Source organism: Lepidothrix coronata, unplaced genomic scaffold, assembly GCF_001604755.1.
Source record: "Lepidothrix coronata isolate B3197 unplaced genomic scaffold, Lepidothrix_coronata-1.0 Scaffold69, whole genome shotgun sequence".
Lineage (NCBI taxonomy): Eukaryota > Metazoa > Chordata > Aves > Passeriformes > Pipridae > Lepidothrix > Lepidothrix coronata.
Genome location: NW_016690249.1, coordinates 3,699,942 through 3,718,277, shown reverse-complemented (window position 1 = coordinate 3,718,277; position 18,336 = coordinate 3,699,942). Strand labels below are relative to the sequence as shown.

General features: G+C 34.2%; 1 protein-coding gene across 5 annotated transcripts in view; it reads right to left on the bottom strand.

The window, feature by feature from the left end:
* The window catches only part of NBEA (neurobeachin), a 485,382-nt gene that overhangs the window by 183,812 nt on the left and 283,234 nt on the right, over positions 1-18,336 (bottom strand). For all 5 annotated transcript variants that reach the window (XM_017818603.1, XM_017818604.1, XM_017818605.1 and 2 more), the window contains one exon: positions 5,663-5,787. In XM_017818603.1, the coding sequence (XP_017674092.1) occupies positions 5,663-5,787 (125 nt within the window). The remainder of the gene's footprint in view (positions 1-5,662; positions 5,788-18,336) is intronic.

Sequence of the window (18,336 nt, the reverse complement as noted above, 5' to 3'; positions counted from 1 at the left end):
TGGTTTTCATTATTTCCAAGGATGGAGACTACACAACTTCTTTGGACAACCTGTCCATTGTTTGTCCACCATGACATTAAAAAAAAATTTATGCCTGTTGCCTTTTGTTCTGTCACTAGCGATCAACAGATATCTGGATCAGTTTATAAGTAAAAGTAAATGTTAAAAAATCCAACAAAAGGATCTACAATCTCAACCCGGACAGTAAGGCTGTTCATGTAGACATAGTATAAGAAAACAATATTTCATAGACAAAACTGAAAGCATAATTTGGTTTTTAATCTCTTAGATGGTACAGACAGAATGCTCTCACTGCAGATACACTTAGAAAAGTAACTGCGTTTTATGCATTTAGTGGGCCTGCTAGCAAAACTATGATAAGTGATGATCCAGTGTCAGTTGTCTTCAACTTGCATTCAGTTTGGAATCAGTTAATGAAAAAATATATTTCTTTCTTATAGATGATTCTGAAATCAGTGTTATTGAAATTGTTCTGGAAATACATTAGGCATTTTCAATAAGCACGGAAAAAAGACAGGGTGAAGACAATGAAGTCTGAGATCTTTATGACTGAGAAAAAATAAACTAACTTTTTCAGATATATAAAATTATGAAGACACTTTGACAGAAAGTCTTGAATTTACCACTGTAACAACAGTGGTATTTTCACTGACAAAAGACACCTCTACATTATTAGCAATGTCATTAGTGTCAACAATCTAATAAATCAAAGTGTAAAACTTAAAATGCAGGAGGGAAATGAAGACTAGCTTCTAGGTGGACATTCAGACTTCCTAGAATAACGTGTTTGATTTTACAACACAGCTTCTGAACAGAGATGATGAAATTGAGCATCTCCAGTTCATGGGACATTATGATTTCTTCAAATGTCTTATCAGGTGAAATTGTCAGGTAAATTTGTTTGCAAAACACTGACTTAACTTTCTAGAACAACATTTGGTGCATACCAAATGAAACTAGCTTCTTAACAGTTTCTCTGGACACTCCTCCCTCGATCGTCTTCTAATACTGTCTGCAGAAGGCAGGGAGCCCAGCAGTTCATGAGATAGAACTCGGAAGCTGTGGGAATCAACTGTTTTGGACTTCTCAGCACTGAGGGGTTGCTCTAGAGCTAGAGTTTCTGAAAGTTCATCTCGAGACATTTCTCTAACATTGAGGACCTCAAAATAATTGATTCTTTCTTTAGGGTCCCTGAGACATGCAGATACTTCATTCTGAAGAGTATGGGTTTGAGTATGGGTTCCCATGTATTTCAGCTCCCCAGTTTCATAGCAGGGAACTCATACAGACTTTCTTTTAAGGTAGCACTTGTTTGAAGCTAAATGTTCTGGGAATTTAAGTCCTTCAGAAGCCTGAAGGAATCTTTGATGGTCCATTAAAATTCATCTGCTATCACAAAAACAGATTTCAGATTTACAAATATTCCAATCTTTCTGAACATTTCAGTTTCCAAACCTGATGCTTTTTTAATTCTGCTTGTGTAATGAGACCATATTTCTGATAATAAGCACACACAGTATTTTGGTGAAGCTTACAACACTAAAGACAAGTCCCAGAAGAGCCATCTGCAGTCTGTTTCAGCTAGAACTGCCCTTGAAATAAGATTGCTAATTAGATGTCCAAACACATAGTGAAATAAGCATCTTAAAATATGCAAGTTCAAAAGCCATAAGTGCTTATGAACTTGCATATATAAAACATATGTAGCTTTATTTCAAAACCTGAACGTATTACATATTACATTATGAAGGCCATTTTTTTTTTCCATTCTAAGAATTTAGGATCTGTCATGATAATCAGCTTAACAGGCTAAATATTCTCGAGCACAGACACTAGATATATTTGACCACCTTACACATATACGTTTAGAACATGGGAACTGAGTTCATGTCCATTTTCTCCAGTGTAGTCTAGAAAATGTGGCCTTTCCTGTACTCCATCTATATACAAATTTTTTGTAGATCACAATCTTTAAAGACTGAAGGATCAAAGCTTAATAAAGTAACTACTTTGCTCTTAAGTTGACCTTTGTGGACCTGTATTCTGTCTTACTGGCAGGGTGGTACAGTAGTGTCTCTTCTATAATAATCTCCAATGACTGTAAACTGTTAAGGTGATTAACTCGAAGAGACAGTTCTTTCACCGCATGTACAGAAGACTTGTGGGTCATATCTGCATATTTCACGTATCTACTGCAGTAAAATTTGGGGAGGAAAAGTAGAGTTTATAATAATTTATACAATCTTTTCTGTTTTCTTTCTTTTCAGGCTACAATTTAATCAATTATATTGAAATTCCATCTAAACTTAGAATAAGAACTGTTTAAGTTACTGACACTACAAATTAAAACTCTACTAAAAATTTCCAGGTAGTTAAAAATCCCATTACAGCTTGCACTTTGATACTGCAGTAAGTAGCATCCTTTTAGCATCACAAAAGGAAGAAATGAATCTATATTTCGATTCAAGTAAGAATTTAACTAAAGTGAAAGGGCACAGCAGATACAATGCTGAACTAATTATGCCTTCATTTTAAATCTGGGTATGAAAGTAATTTTAAGAGATTGCAAACAAATCCAATGCCTAATATAAAATTCTTAGAAGTGGAGCAGACTAATCTCAAAGGAGAATGTTGCTATGACTCTGACATACATACAGTCTCTAAGGACAGCTAAGTATATAGCCATAAGAATAAACTATAATTTTTCACACAGTTTTATACAGTCATAGAAATACGTCATAATTTCTCATTGAAATATTTTTTACTTGTCAGGTACTTTGAACATATATTCATATGTATGCATATGCACACACATATACAAATATGTACACATATTTTATTTTATAAAAGATGGACATCCAAACATGCATACAGAGTTGACTAACAGACTGTAGTTACATAGAAACTTCACTGTAGCAGAATTTTTTTGAGATAATATTATTTTCCAGGAGTTGATAACATAGCATGTTTCCTACAGAAAGAAGTCACTATTAGCTAAAATAACATTTTTTTTAAGCATTTCAAGGTAGAATTTAACCTTTTTTATTACTTCTTTAAAACAAACATGTAGATCAAAGACATAGTTTTAATTTCCAAAACTCTTCTATTCCTTGATGATAGCAAATTTTATATAATTACAGTATTCATACATCCAACATTGACTCTGATTTAATACTAGAGTAGCTGTAAAGCACTTTTTTGTTTATCAAGGTCATATCTTTATGGCTGCACAAGCTCAGATAAATCAGGTGTTAAGCAGGCGCATCTCCAAGGAATCTCGAAATTCTCTCATCTGCAACCATCAGCCTATCTTATTATTTACTGCCAAAGAAATGACTGATTAATTTTGTCATCTTTGCTCTGTGATTTTTGCTCAGCTGAAACTGCCTGCCCTCTTCTGCAATGCCTGATCAGACCTATTTAAGTTGATGCCTTTGATCGTAGACACTGAGAAGCTTGCTGACTTAGGCTTTGACTAAACATTCCTCCATTGCAATATTTATGCACAGAATCCTAAATGATAACTGACAGTCAATGTAGATAACAAAAACTTTTAAGATGTTTTCACTATTTTACTGATACTCAAAATAGCATTACTTGTACTAGAGTTATCAGTCAAGATGAAAAACTGAAACAAAAGCCAAACAAATTTTGCTTTGATGAATACTTTATTTCTCAGAAACAAAGTATGTGAGGTCAGGAAATAAAATTTGTTACTGGAAAACTATGCAGTATGATTTTTTTTTTAAATGCTTTAAATTCTTTCTGTAGTGTGATATGCTCAGTTATAAAAGCTAGGGGCGTTTTACTATCAAACTGTTCCAAACAAAATTACCAAAACAAAGCCAATAAAAAAACCCAGCCACAATGAACGTTAAACCCTATGGAAAAAAAAGAAATCTGCCTCTAGCTCTTTATTAATCACATTCCAACACCAGAGGCTAAAAGTACATCAAACTGCACCAAATCCTTTTCACATGACAACCTCATAAATTATTCAACTCATTAGTAACACCAAGAGGCATAAAAATAACATCAGTGTTAAGGATGTTTTCTTACAGAAAAAGGTCAGCTAAAAGTTTCACTATTAAAATCCAAAAGCTTAAGCCTCTGAAAAGTAAGTACATCTAGATAGAAACCATGAATTATAACTTTAATGCATGCTAGTTTAAAATTCCATGTTAATTTTAATAGATATGAGTAAAGCTAGAATTATTTATTTTAATTCTGCAAACTTCAGTCTATTGTAATTTTTATTCACCACTAAGTTTGATGTGCACCACCTGTGTACACACCTGAGCTTTAATCTTCCTGTATGCTGAATGCACTAACAGGTGTTATATAAAGTCTGTGCTTTTGATGATTATTTGCCTTTCAAAAGCAGCACAGAAATTAGCACAGTTTTGTACCTGCCTCTCATAAAATCTCTGTTTTGATGTTTTAGAATAATGTGGAGAAAATAACCCTTTGTCAAATATGAAATACTACATACCGCTGGGGGAAACGGCTTCCTTAACCCAACTCGTGAGCAGTTTATGACTTGAAGTCCTGCACATGATAGCCTTCGTGTTTAAATAAGTATTAAGTTACACTTGCTAGTATACCTGCACACACAGATATTAATTCATATGTCTAAGCTTGTTTGAATCCCAACTATTTGCTTCAACAACTGCAAAGTTGGTGAAATATGTAGGTCACACAGAATTAGCTTTATATCTATCATATTCAGAACTTCCGGCAACATTGGCCTTTGGCTACACATCAGCTGAAAGGTTCAACTTGCTTTGTGAATGATTACTTCCATTTTTTACTCCTAAATGCTAACAAATCATAGCATTTTCTTTTCAGCATTACAGATTAAAAAAAAAAGGACAGAAAACCATCTTAACATTCTTTAAAAAACTCCCATCTTTGAAATGTTAGAGAGGTTTGCCAGCTAAAACATAAGAAATAAATTTGCTTTAGATTTTTTGAGTATTCAGACTCAGTCTGCTGTACAGAAGTCACTAACATATGAACTCGTAGATGATATAAGGGAACTTGTAAGCATGTTCCTTCTTCCTCTTTTATACTTCATCTACATCTCCATGAAAATCAAACATCATCTAATTCTTCAGTTCCTAGACTGAAGCTTCTATGTAGTCAGTTCACTACTCAAATCACAAGTTAACCTTAAAAATAATTAAACTCGTTCTTACACATTTCATGATTTGCAGGAAAAAACATACTTTTGTCTGAAATTATGCATGCCAGGATAAAAATTCTGATATTTTTTAATTCCTCATTCATGAAAGGTCTCCAGTGGAACAGTTATGACACATTAGTTTGGTGACCTAAAAGTTTTGTTCAGTCACTCTGGAGAGACAAGTTAGTTGCTTTTACCAGTGTCTCAAAATTAGCGTCTGGGAACACAAGAGAAGTATTATGTGAATCCCTTGGGGATCAGAGAATTTAACAGCCCACAAGCTCAAGCCTTCTGGTTCATTACAGCGTAAGAATTGAAAGAATCACTTTTCTAAGAATATGTTGTCCTAGGAATTCTCAGTACTGTCACTAGAAAAGAAGGGACATGATTCTCAGGGATTCATGGACATCAAGAAAACATCATGAGCTATATATTTAAGCATGAGCTAATACTGACCATATTCCACAGCAGCTTTTAGGAGAGCATCAGCATGAGTAGACCCAAAAGCATTACGAACAAATCGCCTCCGTCGGCGCAAATCATCTTCCCAGTAATCCAAGCGCCAGAAGTCATGCAGTTGGCTAGAAAATAAAGAACACACACATCAGCACCTACCATGGCTTGAACTGTATTTACAAGCATTACAGTATAATTTCACTGCTGCTTTTCCATTTTGGGTATACAATCTTTTAAAACTATTTATTACTAAAACGTACAATATTCTAGCATTTCTTTACATGCATTTATATGTTATAAGCCCCAGCACTGCCTGTCTCAAAATGCTCTGCCCGCTGCTAAAAACATTAATCACACTGAGCCCATTAACAAATGCAGCATCAAATTACAAGTATTAATGGCACAGCTTGCTTTCTTTTACAGTGTTTTTAACAAGGCTAGTAAATCATAGAATGGACCTCAGTGCAAATAGTTTGCAATTTAATGACTATGGTCCCTTAGCAGACTGAACTTAGAAGTATAAAATATTGCCCACTTGAATTTTGTGAACTATGATTAAACTAATGTGCTGAAATATTCATTGAAATAATTCCCTACTGCCCCTAGCAACCTGAGAAAATTGCAATTTTATTCATTATTAATAACACTGAATTAGAGCAGCAAAAAAGTTCCACCATGTGGTAATTGTCTTGGTAAATTATTATTCCAGCTCTAACAGAATACTAGGATGATTTTATAGCTTCCAGCTAATACAAGCCATTAAGAACCATGGCCATCTTTGTGTTACATTGCCTTTTATATTAAGAAGTATATTAAACTCCTGTAGAGTGATACAAACCATTGTTAATCTATATTAAAGTCAAAACATACACATGCATAATCATCTGGTATTTGACTTTGGTTCTAACAAAATGACCAGCTCCACTTTAAGACGACTTCTTGATCTTATCAACGCAAACCTTCTGCATGTTTTTATAAGATATTTGGGCAAAGCTGTATTTTAAACAGCAATATCTGCAATATTGAAATATTCTGGAGGTGCATGGTCAAAAGGCAAATTAAAAAAAAAAAGATAAAAGTTTTTTGCTCATGAATAAGGGCTATATCTTTGCTGGATTTTTCTAGATATTACTTCAGCCACTGTTTTCTATATAGCCTTAATTTTGAGAAGCTATGTGCTGGTAGCCACTTCCAGAGGAGAGGAAGAAATATGTTAAGGTAGAACAGACCTTTTCTTTTTTTACAGTCCAGTTAACCACTTTTTTTAATGCTTTCATGAGTTATTGTCCAACTTTACCACTAATGAGACCTGGATCAGTTCTGGAGGGCAGAGCACCAAGAGGATTGGATCCAGCAGCCTAACTTCCAGCCACTTACAAACTTTCAGACGCAGTACACCATAATTTTTAGTCAATGTTGGTGGCTTTTGCATTCTGAAGGGCATTTTCACTATATGCTTCTTGAGTTTGTGTGAAGGTCCTACTTTCATTGCTGCCTTGCAGAACAGGCCTTTTACTTATTTAAAAGCAGTGAGGAGGCAACTTCAGGAGTTCAGTGGGAGCTGCTTCCTCTCTGAGAGCAATTCAGAGCACCTTGTGTAAAGCTGAAGCAGTGCCTCTGAGCTCCCAGGTGAGAAGATACAGCATAAATGGCCTAGCCTGTGTCCTATAGAACTATCTTGCCATCTTGAGTACCAATTATCTTTGGTAAGTAAAATAGCTTACTTTGGTTTTGTGTTATAATACAGTTTTTTCCTCACAGATGTGTTAGTATGAGTCCATCATTTCTCCTCCTAGGCTGAGTACTGAGTAATTTTATTGTGACTGTTAAATCCTCTTGACTCTGATGTGATATGAATAAAAAAATGGGCAGACAATTGCCCCATGGTTTAAAAGGCAAAGTTGAAAGTCTCCTTGTGCACTCTTTCTCTGTATTTTAAACTGATGATATCAAAGATAATACTAAAGGCTTCTTATCATAGTGATTTTTTTGAAAGGCAAGAAACTTTCCCTTTTTATTTCCATTTAAGAGTAAGTCATAATGGAACAGGAGTACAGATACTAATGAAACTCTTTCGAACACAAGAGTTCTCTGAAATGGCGTGTGTCCTGACAGTACTAATAAAAAAGACTCTTAGGTTGATAAGAATGATACAACTATGTAAGAAAACATTTTTATGAAATTAAGAAATATTCAAAGACTAAAAAAAACTACATTTTTAATTTGTTCTGTGTTTAATCTGATAATCCATTACTTTGACCAATCAGTCTGAAGAATACTGTATATTCTCAGCTGAAAGTAAATGAGATTTTAAAGCCATTATTTTAATGAAGTGCTAAGTATAGAAATAATGAAATTGTCAGAGGATTAATTCTATTTGAAGTTTGAAATGCATAATAATAGTGTAAAATTAAAATTTTGAGAAAACAGAACACAAACATTATTCCTAATCACAAATTATATATATGGCTTTTTAAAACAGAATGGAAATTTCTTCCCACAGTTTTCTATAGAAGTCTATCCTACAATGTTATTACATACCTCCAGATACTAGAAGATGGTATCTCAACCCTAAAGAAAAGGTTTCTGAATCTTAACTAGTTACTCTAAGTTTTATTTTTGACTCTTTGAGCAACATCTTTAATAAAAAGACAAGATACTTTTCCTACATTGTTTTAGAAAGAGAGAAGACACCTGAAAAATTGATGGCTATACTTACAGAAAGTGGTTGAGTTTCATCATCTGCATTATAGACAGAAAAATTTGTGGGATTTTCCTAAAAAGTTATATTGTTACATCTCTGGATTAGATAAAAAATACTAGTAAGTAGAAGACTGTAGCCACAAGTTCCAGCCTAAAACTAAGAATTTAGCCTGCCTTAAAAGCGCAGTGCTATGGACTGAATCAGTGTTAAATTGTCTAGCCCATAAACTACAGTGCTTCAGAAATACTTATATTCTAATCCTGTGGATATTATTTAGGCTTTAAGATTTTTCAGGACTTTAGGTAGCTTCTAGGTAGTTCTAAATGATGGCTGTAAATCAGCAGAACTACATTTCTTATTATGTACTAGGCACAAGTCAGTCCTAGAAGAGAGCATGTCTGCAAATCACCCATATCTCTTTCTGCTACAATTCATTTTTCCTAGAAGTGACTTGACTAAATCAAGTAATTTTAGTAATTTATTTCTGTGACAAGTACAATATTTCAATAAGCTTTACTTTACTTAATAATGTATATTATTAATAATCCTTATTTCTACAGCCAACTAGATTATATGTAATTTCTCATTGCTCCATATCTTATACCAGTTAAGTGACATTTTGAATCAGGCTTGTTTGAATGAAGAAGTGCATATTAAGCACACTGTAATGAATTTTTTTTTAAGAACTAAAAGTTTATAGCATCATTCATGAGCTACTTCTACAGACTTTAGAAAAGAAAAAAGAAATATATCTATATCCCTTCAACTGAACAGTTATTTAAAATGCACCCTAAAACACATGACTCAAGGAAGACCACATCATGAGTTTAACTGTCCAGATATTTTCATTATAAACCATAGTATCATCCAATATAAACCTTTCTCATCATAATGAGGACTGGCATAAAAATAGTTATATTACAAGGTTACTAACAATGAAAAATTTTATTTGAAACAGTGTGCATGCAGCAATTTAATCCCAAATTTCAGACGTGCAGTATTTCATGTAGTTAATACAAAGAAAATACATGTTTTAATGGAACAAAGTCTATTTTATTACAGTTACTGGAGGGTTACAAATTCTGTTTCACTGCCACTGTCCTCATCAGTTGCTCGATGTATATGTTCTCCTCCTTCAAACAACATTTTTCTTGTTAAAAGCCAGCACAGGATGGAAAGGCAAAGCGGTGTTAGGTAGTCAAGGTGGACTTCGACAAGTTAGAGCAAACAGCTTTGAAGTCTCCCAAGTGCTCTAAACCTCAGATCTGCCCAGAATTCTGCACAATAATCTTACAATAATACCAAACAACTCTTCCATATATTTAGGGACAAAGATTATCGAGCTAGACTAAAGTGTTTCAGGTAGCTCAACTACCCTCTTGGAGGAGAAATTGTGCTCTGCCATCAAAACAACTAAGAGGAATGTCAGCAAAGTTCTTCCTGCCTTTTCACAACATCTCCATAGCTTGAACATTTAAAAGACAACTTTTGAAAAGATTTTCTGCTAACTCCTATGGCCATTGCTGCAGTGAAGTGTATGGGAATGGTTTGTTTCTTTAACTTATGAATACTAGCTCTCCTAAACAGCAGGTGTTTGTCCACCCTGTGGACAGTCAGGATCCGTGACAGCAGCTTCATGGCTGTAAAACCCAGTCCCTGTTCATGTACAAATGCAGTTTGCTATATGTCACTTATAGCTACAGCAACTAGAGGCAAATATGAACAGTGCAGAGTAGCAGCACAAATGTCTATAAAAGATCCTCAGACTGCAGCCCAAAGGACGGGCTGCCAGATGGAAGAGATTAAGTTTGAGTATGTTAATGAAGAGGAACAAGCCTGCAGGCATGGGGAGGAGGGGAAAAAGTTGTTTTGAAAAAGAGGTGGGTCACAGAACTGGAAGGATCTCAGAGAATCCATAGTCTTTGTAATACTGGGAAACCACATAGAATAGGCAAGGAATTGATGATCTATAATTTCAAGAATTAGTCCTGGTTGCTTTTTATGTTACATATTTTGAAAAGGAAAAATAATTCTTGTCACAGCATGAAATTCTGTGTTTTCGAAATGAGAAAAATAAAGTATATTTGGAAAGTATACAGCATTTCCCTAAGATAACATAAAGACCAGAAAATCTGTGACATTAAAAAAAAGTAAAAGAAAACTTAAACCACAAAAAATACAAATTATTACTTATCCAATATTTGTAACAGTTAAAAAGTACAAGCCAATATATAAACCTATTTGCCAGAAGATTCAAGTAGCAAAAATCTTCTGTAACAACAAAGGAGCCAACACTGTTCAGAAGCGGTATAGCAATATACAGTCACTGTTTTAGAGTGAAGGTTTTTCTGACTCTGCTTGAATCAGACACAGTATTTGCTGATTTTATCAAGATGATGAGACAAGCATGCAAATATAACATTCCACATTATAATGGCTTAAAGAAAAGCCTTGTTGTACATTAATAGAAACAAATATCAGAAACATCAATGAACATAATAGTTACTCCAGTAGTTAATCCACACACACACATTAAAAGATTTTTTTAAGTTACAAAAATTATAGAGCTACAGTTTTCTTTTTTCCAAAGGGCATGCTAGAGAATCCCAGAATAAAAACTAGTAATACTGAAAAATAAGAATAATACCAAACAAATAAAATTCAGAATTTTCAGGGGAGATGAGAGGTATTTTTGTACCTCCTTTTTAGAGCTGCCAAAACGTGAAAAATTAAAATGAGAAGATACATCAGACAGGAATGACTGGTGGAATTTGAGGAGAAATGTAAATGAAGTCAGAGCCCGAAAAATGAAAAAAGGATTTGATAGAAAAGTCTAGAGTTAGGCAGTGAAGAATTAGAAAAGTTAGAGGGGCCAACCAACAGATAATATTAATTGGAATAATTACACTGGAGCAGGAATGGAACAGAAGGACAGATTAAAAGATTTCTTCTAGGAATATTTTTCATCATCTGGGAAATGGAAAACCATAAAAGGTTTGAAATGCAATTATTGAATGGTGAAGAAAAAGCAGCACTGAGCAGGAAAAAATGGAGAAGTAGTAAAGAAACAGAAATGTGAGAAGAAATCCAGTGACCATGGAAACTAGTGGAAGAGAAACAAATGTGGAAATGGATGGGAAGAGAAATAAATCCATGTCAATCATGGATGGATAAATGGATGAATAGTGGGTTATCAAGAATACCTGTTAGATATTCTATAATATTTTGAGACTTGTGAATTTGAGCTAGTTTTGTTTAAGGCAGTGAACTCTAGAAATCTGTGAAGTTTCAGGCTGATCTGTGGGGTTCTGTGATTACTTTATGAACAGAAAAAGGGGGAAACAGTTCATTTCAACACAATTAATAGTATATGCAGCACAAGTTACCAGCAGATTACATACCAGTTGACCCACAGGTTTCCCTGAGGAGATTGTGGGATAGCTAAAGTTTTTAAAAGAGGAAATAAAAAGTTTTGAATTGTTTAGACCTGTGAAGGATGGCTGCAAACTTTTACAGAGATTGGTATTTGTGTGTTGTTGCTTTGCACGGTTTGGGTGGAGGAGAAGGGTTTCCATGTGGACTTCGAAATAAGGGTGAAATAGAGCACAGAGGAACTCAAAGTAACAGCAAATACTACCACAGATCATCAGAATAGGAGCAGCGGAGTCACCTTTGAAAAGCAGAAGGAAAACTGCCGACACAGATTCTCTCCTATGATTATGTTACTAACGGTCTTGCATTAATAATGAAGGACAAAGCTGAGAGAACAGAGAATTGGCTACAAATGAAAAGAGAGCAAAAAATATCAGAAGATGACTATCGATTAGACATCCACCAAATTCATGGAGAGGAATTTTCTAAGAACTGTTTTAAAGGGTAACATCCTTGCCAGAAAAGACAGAGTGTTTTATACAGCTTTTATTTTCTTCTTAAGGGACTGGGAAAAGGTATAGTTAGTTAATACACATTCTTAATGAAACATTCCAGCTCCAGAAACTTCTGTGACTTAATTTTGGTGAAAAAATTGAGGACACTGAAGCTCAAAAGACAAAAAGTAGAAAGAGAAAGCTGCAAACAGAAATCCCTCCATTCGTATTAATCTTCAGTTAGAGGAGATGTTAGAAAGGAGAGTAATGTCAGTAGATGTGAAAGGGAGGCTGTGCCAATAGGGATGTTTCTTTTAGCTATGGTAGTACTTAAACCACAAACTTATAAGGCAGTTAATTCCTGAGATTGTGGCTTTTAGTATATTACATAGAGTCTGAAGGAACAAACTGATAATGAATATACAAACAAACAAGGACTAACAATTTACTGATTGCCTAGATTAATTATAAAGCTTAGAATGAGATGTTAAATCTGGAATGGCTGATATATTATTAAATAGTAGTAAACTTATACCAAGAAGCAGTAGTTCTAGGGAAATAAGACTAACCATGCATAAAGCTATATGCTTCGTAACAAAATATCAGTAACAACTGAATGAAACTGCACCAAATTCTAGGAATAATAAATTGCACTCCTAGAAACACTAAAATAAAGTAAATTTTAAGGTTAAAATTAAGACATACTATCTTAAAAAAAAAAAGAGAGAGAAAGTGGTTGGAACAATACGCTGTGGCTTAACTCAGATGTCTGATTTGGAACCTTTATTCTATTTCAGAATGTGTTACCATCACTCCAAAATAAGAAGAAACAAACCCCCTAAAGCCCAAAAAGCCATTTTGTAGTTTCAGATAAATGAAAATTTGGGTAAAATTCACTTTTGGAAAATACCTTGAAAGAACATAGAGTGCTTTAGAATATTTTTATTTTTAATACTTTTTTATGTCATGCTATCTCAGCACAATGGGCACTTAGGAAGATTTCATAAGTACTACCATGATGCCACAGTATAACAAATTCCAAGATGGAATAAATAGTGTATTGGGGTTGCCTCCACCTTTCTTAAATGACTGCAAAAAAGAGACAGATAGAATGGCTTAGACTAGAAGCATAATTGTAAATGGCTAAAATTAAGTACAATGTATTCTGTGCTAAATGTGCAGCTTTTCTTATTCAAAATGTAGAAATATCTCACAGGTTCACTGACACAAAACTTGATCTAGCAAATTATCACCCAATTTAAAAAAAAAAATCCATTTACTTTATATTTTGAGTACTGAGTTTGTTATCACACCTGAAATAGGCACCATGACATTAGCATACACACTCCTGCTGTTAGGAAATACAACATGAAAATAAAAAATTTGGAGAACTTATTAATTTAGAAAAATGAAAGAGAAAAAATTAAGCATTTTCATAGGGAACTTACAACATCATAATTTTTTACAAGAAGATATGATCAAAATAATATTTTCTGATTTAAATAGGTTTTAAAACAAAATTTCCATTCAATTCTTCTACTGTTTTTACAAGCATATAACCTGGTGGTAGCAATATTATTTTGTTTCTTAAGCACATTATGTGTCAAATTAAAAAAAAAAAAAGTAGTGTGTGTCTTCTGAACACAGAACCAGAAGTTCTCATGAAATAATATGACTTTCTGTCAAAATTGTCTGGAAAGCATTCTGTGATTTTACAGCTATAATCCATAAAAAATCAGATAAGCATCTGTAGCATCTCAGAAAATAACTTCTTTATCTTAATTTTAACACAGTGAAATGCTGAATTAATAACTTAAATGGAAAAAGTTTTAGGACAACTATTATTTTTGCCATAAGGATGCTGTTTTTTGAACAAAGTTAACTTTAATAAATACAGTCCTTATGATACTACCTAAAATAATTACAGAATTAAGGTTTGGTTGGTTGGTTGTTTAAATCAAGTATTCAATTATAGTTCATTCCTTGAGCTTCAAATAAATATTCTTCCAGCAACAACTGTAGACAGGATTCATCTGATAATATAGATCACTACTTCTGTTCAGCTTTTCAACCATGAACATGAAAGTGCCCTCGAGTAAGCATAGAGACTCAATTCTGCCAGGGCAAGGTGAACAATGGTTGCAGAAAAACCAAATAAACTGGTGTTATTACCACTGGAAAGTAAGAGAACTCTTTCTTGTAGTTATGTTTTGCCTCTAGTATAGCATTTTGTTGTCTGACTCATTTCCTGCAGAGAAATTAATTAACACCCCCTCCGCCCCCCACCAATCTCAACTCACCCCAAAACAACACCCCCAATCTCAACTCCCCGAAAAACAACACCTGCCTGTATGGGGTCTTGTAGTATTATTTGCTTGGTTCAGCTATAATACTGAAAAAGGAAGACTGAAAGAACAATTTAATTCAAATCTCACAGAGACCCCTCTTCCTTTGCCTCCTGCATGAGTACCAACTACTCTACTTACGTAGATGATAGGATATTCCTGAGTGGAATGAACACAGCTAGGTTCTTTAGGTAGTTCTTTCTACCTTTTCTGAAGAGAAATTAAAAAAAACCCCAAAAAACCCAAAATATAACAATCCATTTTCCCATTGAATTCTGAATGACAATAATACCACTGCAGTAAGAAACTCCAAAAAACAAAGCCGGAGGTTGGGATCCCTCCCTTGTTTTTAATGTCACCCCCATACAGTCTACATCAGCACAATGCAGAAGTTCTGAGATTTTGAAAATGGTCTGATGAAGGAGGGAAGTTTTACAAGAAAAACAATTTACTTTGTATTTCAAGATCTTATCCATCATATTAAAAATATATATAGGGACAGCAGGGTCCTAGCTTCTAAAAAAAAAATCTGAGCTTTTATGACTCGTCTGCAACTCTAGAAGAGTTAAACAGTAGCTAAAATTTGGTTCAGTTTGGGTTGGTTTGCCTGGGCAACTGAAAAAACAGTTTCCAGATTTCAAAGTAGGCATCCAAAGTAAAAGAGCATGTTGAAGCTCTTGAAAACTTTGCTGCCTCGTTAGCTTACTTAAAGGTCAAACAATAAAGGCTCAGACTTTTAAGTAGGGATAACATATGTGACTGCTGATGAGGATGCTGTCCCAAGTGTCTGCTCCATTCCAGATGCACAGATTAAGGTGTCTGAATTTCTTGTGAAAGAACTCCTGAAGAAGTTACTGAGCATACAAACTACAGTCCAGTTTCAAGACAAACCAGCAATGATTTAACAAAAAAATCTAGAGCTGTGCTTTTAACAGAAACAGCACGGTTGAGGTAGACAGCTAGGACTTGTCTCATTAGTTACTCCTGTTTGTAAGTCACAGCTCAAAGGCTGTGGCATCCAGGAATAGAAACTTAGTCTCTCAAAATCTTTAATTGGAAGAAAGAGAAAATGTTTTAGTTAAATATTTTAAAGTGTTATTCTAAAACTAAGACACACAGCTTTATTTTTATATATACTATTTCTTAAAAATCCATAATGAATTACTGTTTCAAACCTTGATAAATTATTCAAGCTGCAACTGTTTAAAGACAGCTAACTTATAAACCTGGCATTGAGATGAAATAATTAGCTTCCTTCAGGCCTAGCAACAGTAATCAAAATCTAACAAATAAATAATAAAGTTTTACGTAGACAATTGTTTAATTGACATCATGCAGAGCTGATTATTAAAATGCAAGTCTAATAATACCCTATTTGAACAGAATGATTATTTTTGCAAAATGCCATTTCAGGCTTGGTAATTGGAAGTATCTGAATTCAAAATTTAGAGAAGTTTGAAGTTTTATGCATCCTGAAAGTTTTTTTGGGACAGATTTCTCTTTCTTGTCAGTATCATCCAAAAGTACAGCATAAGTTAAGAGAAAGCACATATTTAGCTTTAAATCTAACATTGTTCTTAAGAACTGAAACAAAGATATGCTGGCCCAGTTAGTGGATATGTCTTGTCTAGAGTATAAATAGTTACTCCTATCCCCAAATGCAACTTGTATTGATGAAATAAAGACTTGCCAAGTGGCATGGCCATGAATGCTATACAATTTTTAATGGAGACCATGTTTACAGTACTATCAAATAAGTACTGAAGTAATCTTAACTTTGATCTTTTTTGTTCCTGGGAATTTTTGTGAGAGCTAAAAAGCTAGCTTGGCAAGCAAATCAAAACTTTTCTATATATACTCTATCTCTGACAGTCAAGAGGTTCTTCAGAAGTATAGAAACAGTCTTCTATAAAACATCCAAAAATACATCAGCATGACCTAATGATTTATTTTGGGCTCTGAAAATCTCACAGGAGAAGAAGCAGACATGACCAAAAAAAAAAAAAAAAAGTGACACCAAGGTACAACTTCCTTGTTTTCTGCCTTGAAATAAAATCTCTATTTTTGTGGGTTTTGAAAAAACAAGAAAACAAGAATTATATGCTTTAAAGAATTTTTGCATGCAAAGTATTTGACAATCGATTATTCTGGATATACTTTTTAATGTTTTACTTCCTATTAGCTACTTAATCTGTTAGGCAATTCTGTGTGATTGTCAGGAAACACAGCTGGTTTTTCCCTTGTCTGTAGCACAAACTGACACCAGTGGGAAGAGCTGCTAAATCACTCAGAAAGATTATTAATTTTTTATATAGAAAATGAATGTAGAGTTTATTTTCATCTCATGACTTACAGGACTTTTAATTAAATAAATAACTCTAAGTCCTAGAGTAGCTTTTGTCTAGTATATAGACTTTACTTAAGCAACCAAGGCAACATGTGACTAAGTCAGTGAATACACACATCAGGCCTGTACTCTGTATTGCTCAAGGGCTGTTATTTTTTTCCTAATGTTTAACTGAACAAGGCTCCTTGTCCTATCAGCAGAAGACGAAATAGTTAGTTCTTTCCTCTATACTGTTTTGCCTATGGATATTTATAGAATAAGACCTTCCGTAAGTCTTTCCAAACCATCCAAGTTAAGATGCTCTAGTCATACTCATATAATCATTGATTTGAAGCATCCTTGTCTTTCTGTAGATGTTCTGTAATTTCTGCAGTTAGTGATGTGGTTCCAAACTGCACATACAAACTAAGGCACAAAATATATTGGATCTACTATTGTTCTAATAGCAATATCCTCCCATGGAGCAGTAAAGCTGAATTATGGAAAAGAAGTGAACATATCTTTCTAGTTTAACAGTAACTCTGTCAAAAGTTTCTTGTGGGGTTTTGGGGGGAAAAAAAAGGCACACAAAAAAATGTGTTCCTGTTAAAAGCAAATAAGCATTCTGCTTCAATTTATCATATCCCTTGTAAAATATATGTAATACTTCCATTATTTAGCTCCAGGGAGAGCTTTGGAAAATGACACTGCACCATCATGTCTACATAAAATGCTATGAAAATACTCTAGTTTTACCTTCCACCACACTTACAACACTGTGTTATGAATTAATTCCTGATATGAGCAATATTATCTCCCAAACAGGCAGTGTAACTCAACAGATTGGTAATGAAAAAACCACCGCTAACAACAACTGCAGTATATCTCTGACTGTAGTGATTTGGTGAGCAGTGAGAAACAGTATGATTCAGAACTTATTCCCTATCAGTAACTGTATCCCTTGCAAAAATTAGTTTACTTGACAGAAAGTCTTGAGCCTTTGGGCAGCAGCAGGACTGTTGGTCCTTGCACAACCAAAACCCCAGTGCTGATAACTCATAAATATCTGTGTAGCCCTCAGCACAGCTAACACAGTAGAAAAGAAACACGCTAAAAATCTCACACTCAGTGAAACACAAAATCCAGAACCAACTCTCAGTAATACACTCTTCTCAGACACTAATTTGCTAGAGTTTTAATAGTCACAAACACATAGTCTCAGACATTTCCTCCCTTAGGTTCTGCTCTGCCATCATGCAAATGGCTGATGGCATGAAACCATTCAGAGTCTGCCTTCAGAGCAGATTCACAAGAAACACTAAAAACTCAGAGTACAAGGGGAAAAACAGGAAACATTATGGAGGATTGCTGGTTGAGCTGCTAATAGCTCATTTATTTATAATACTTGGTGTTTTCACTACAAATGTTTATAA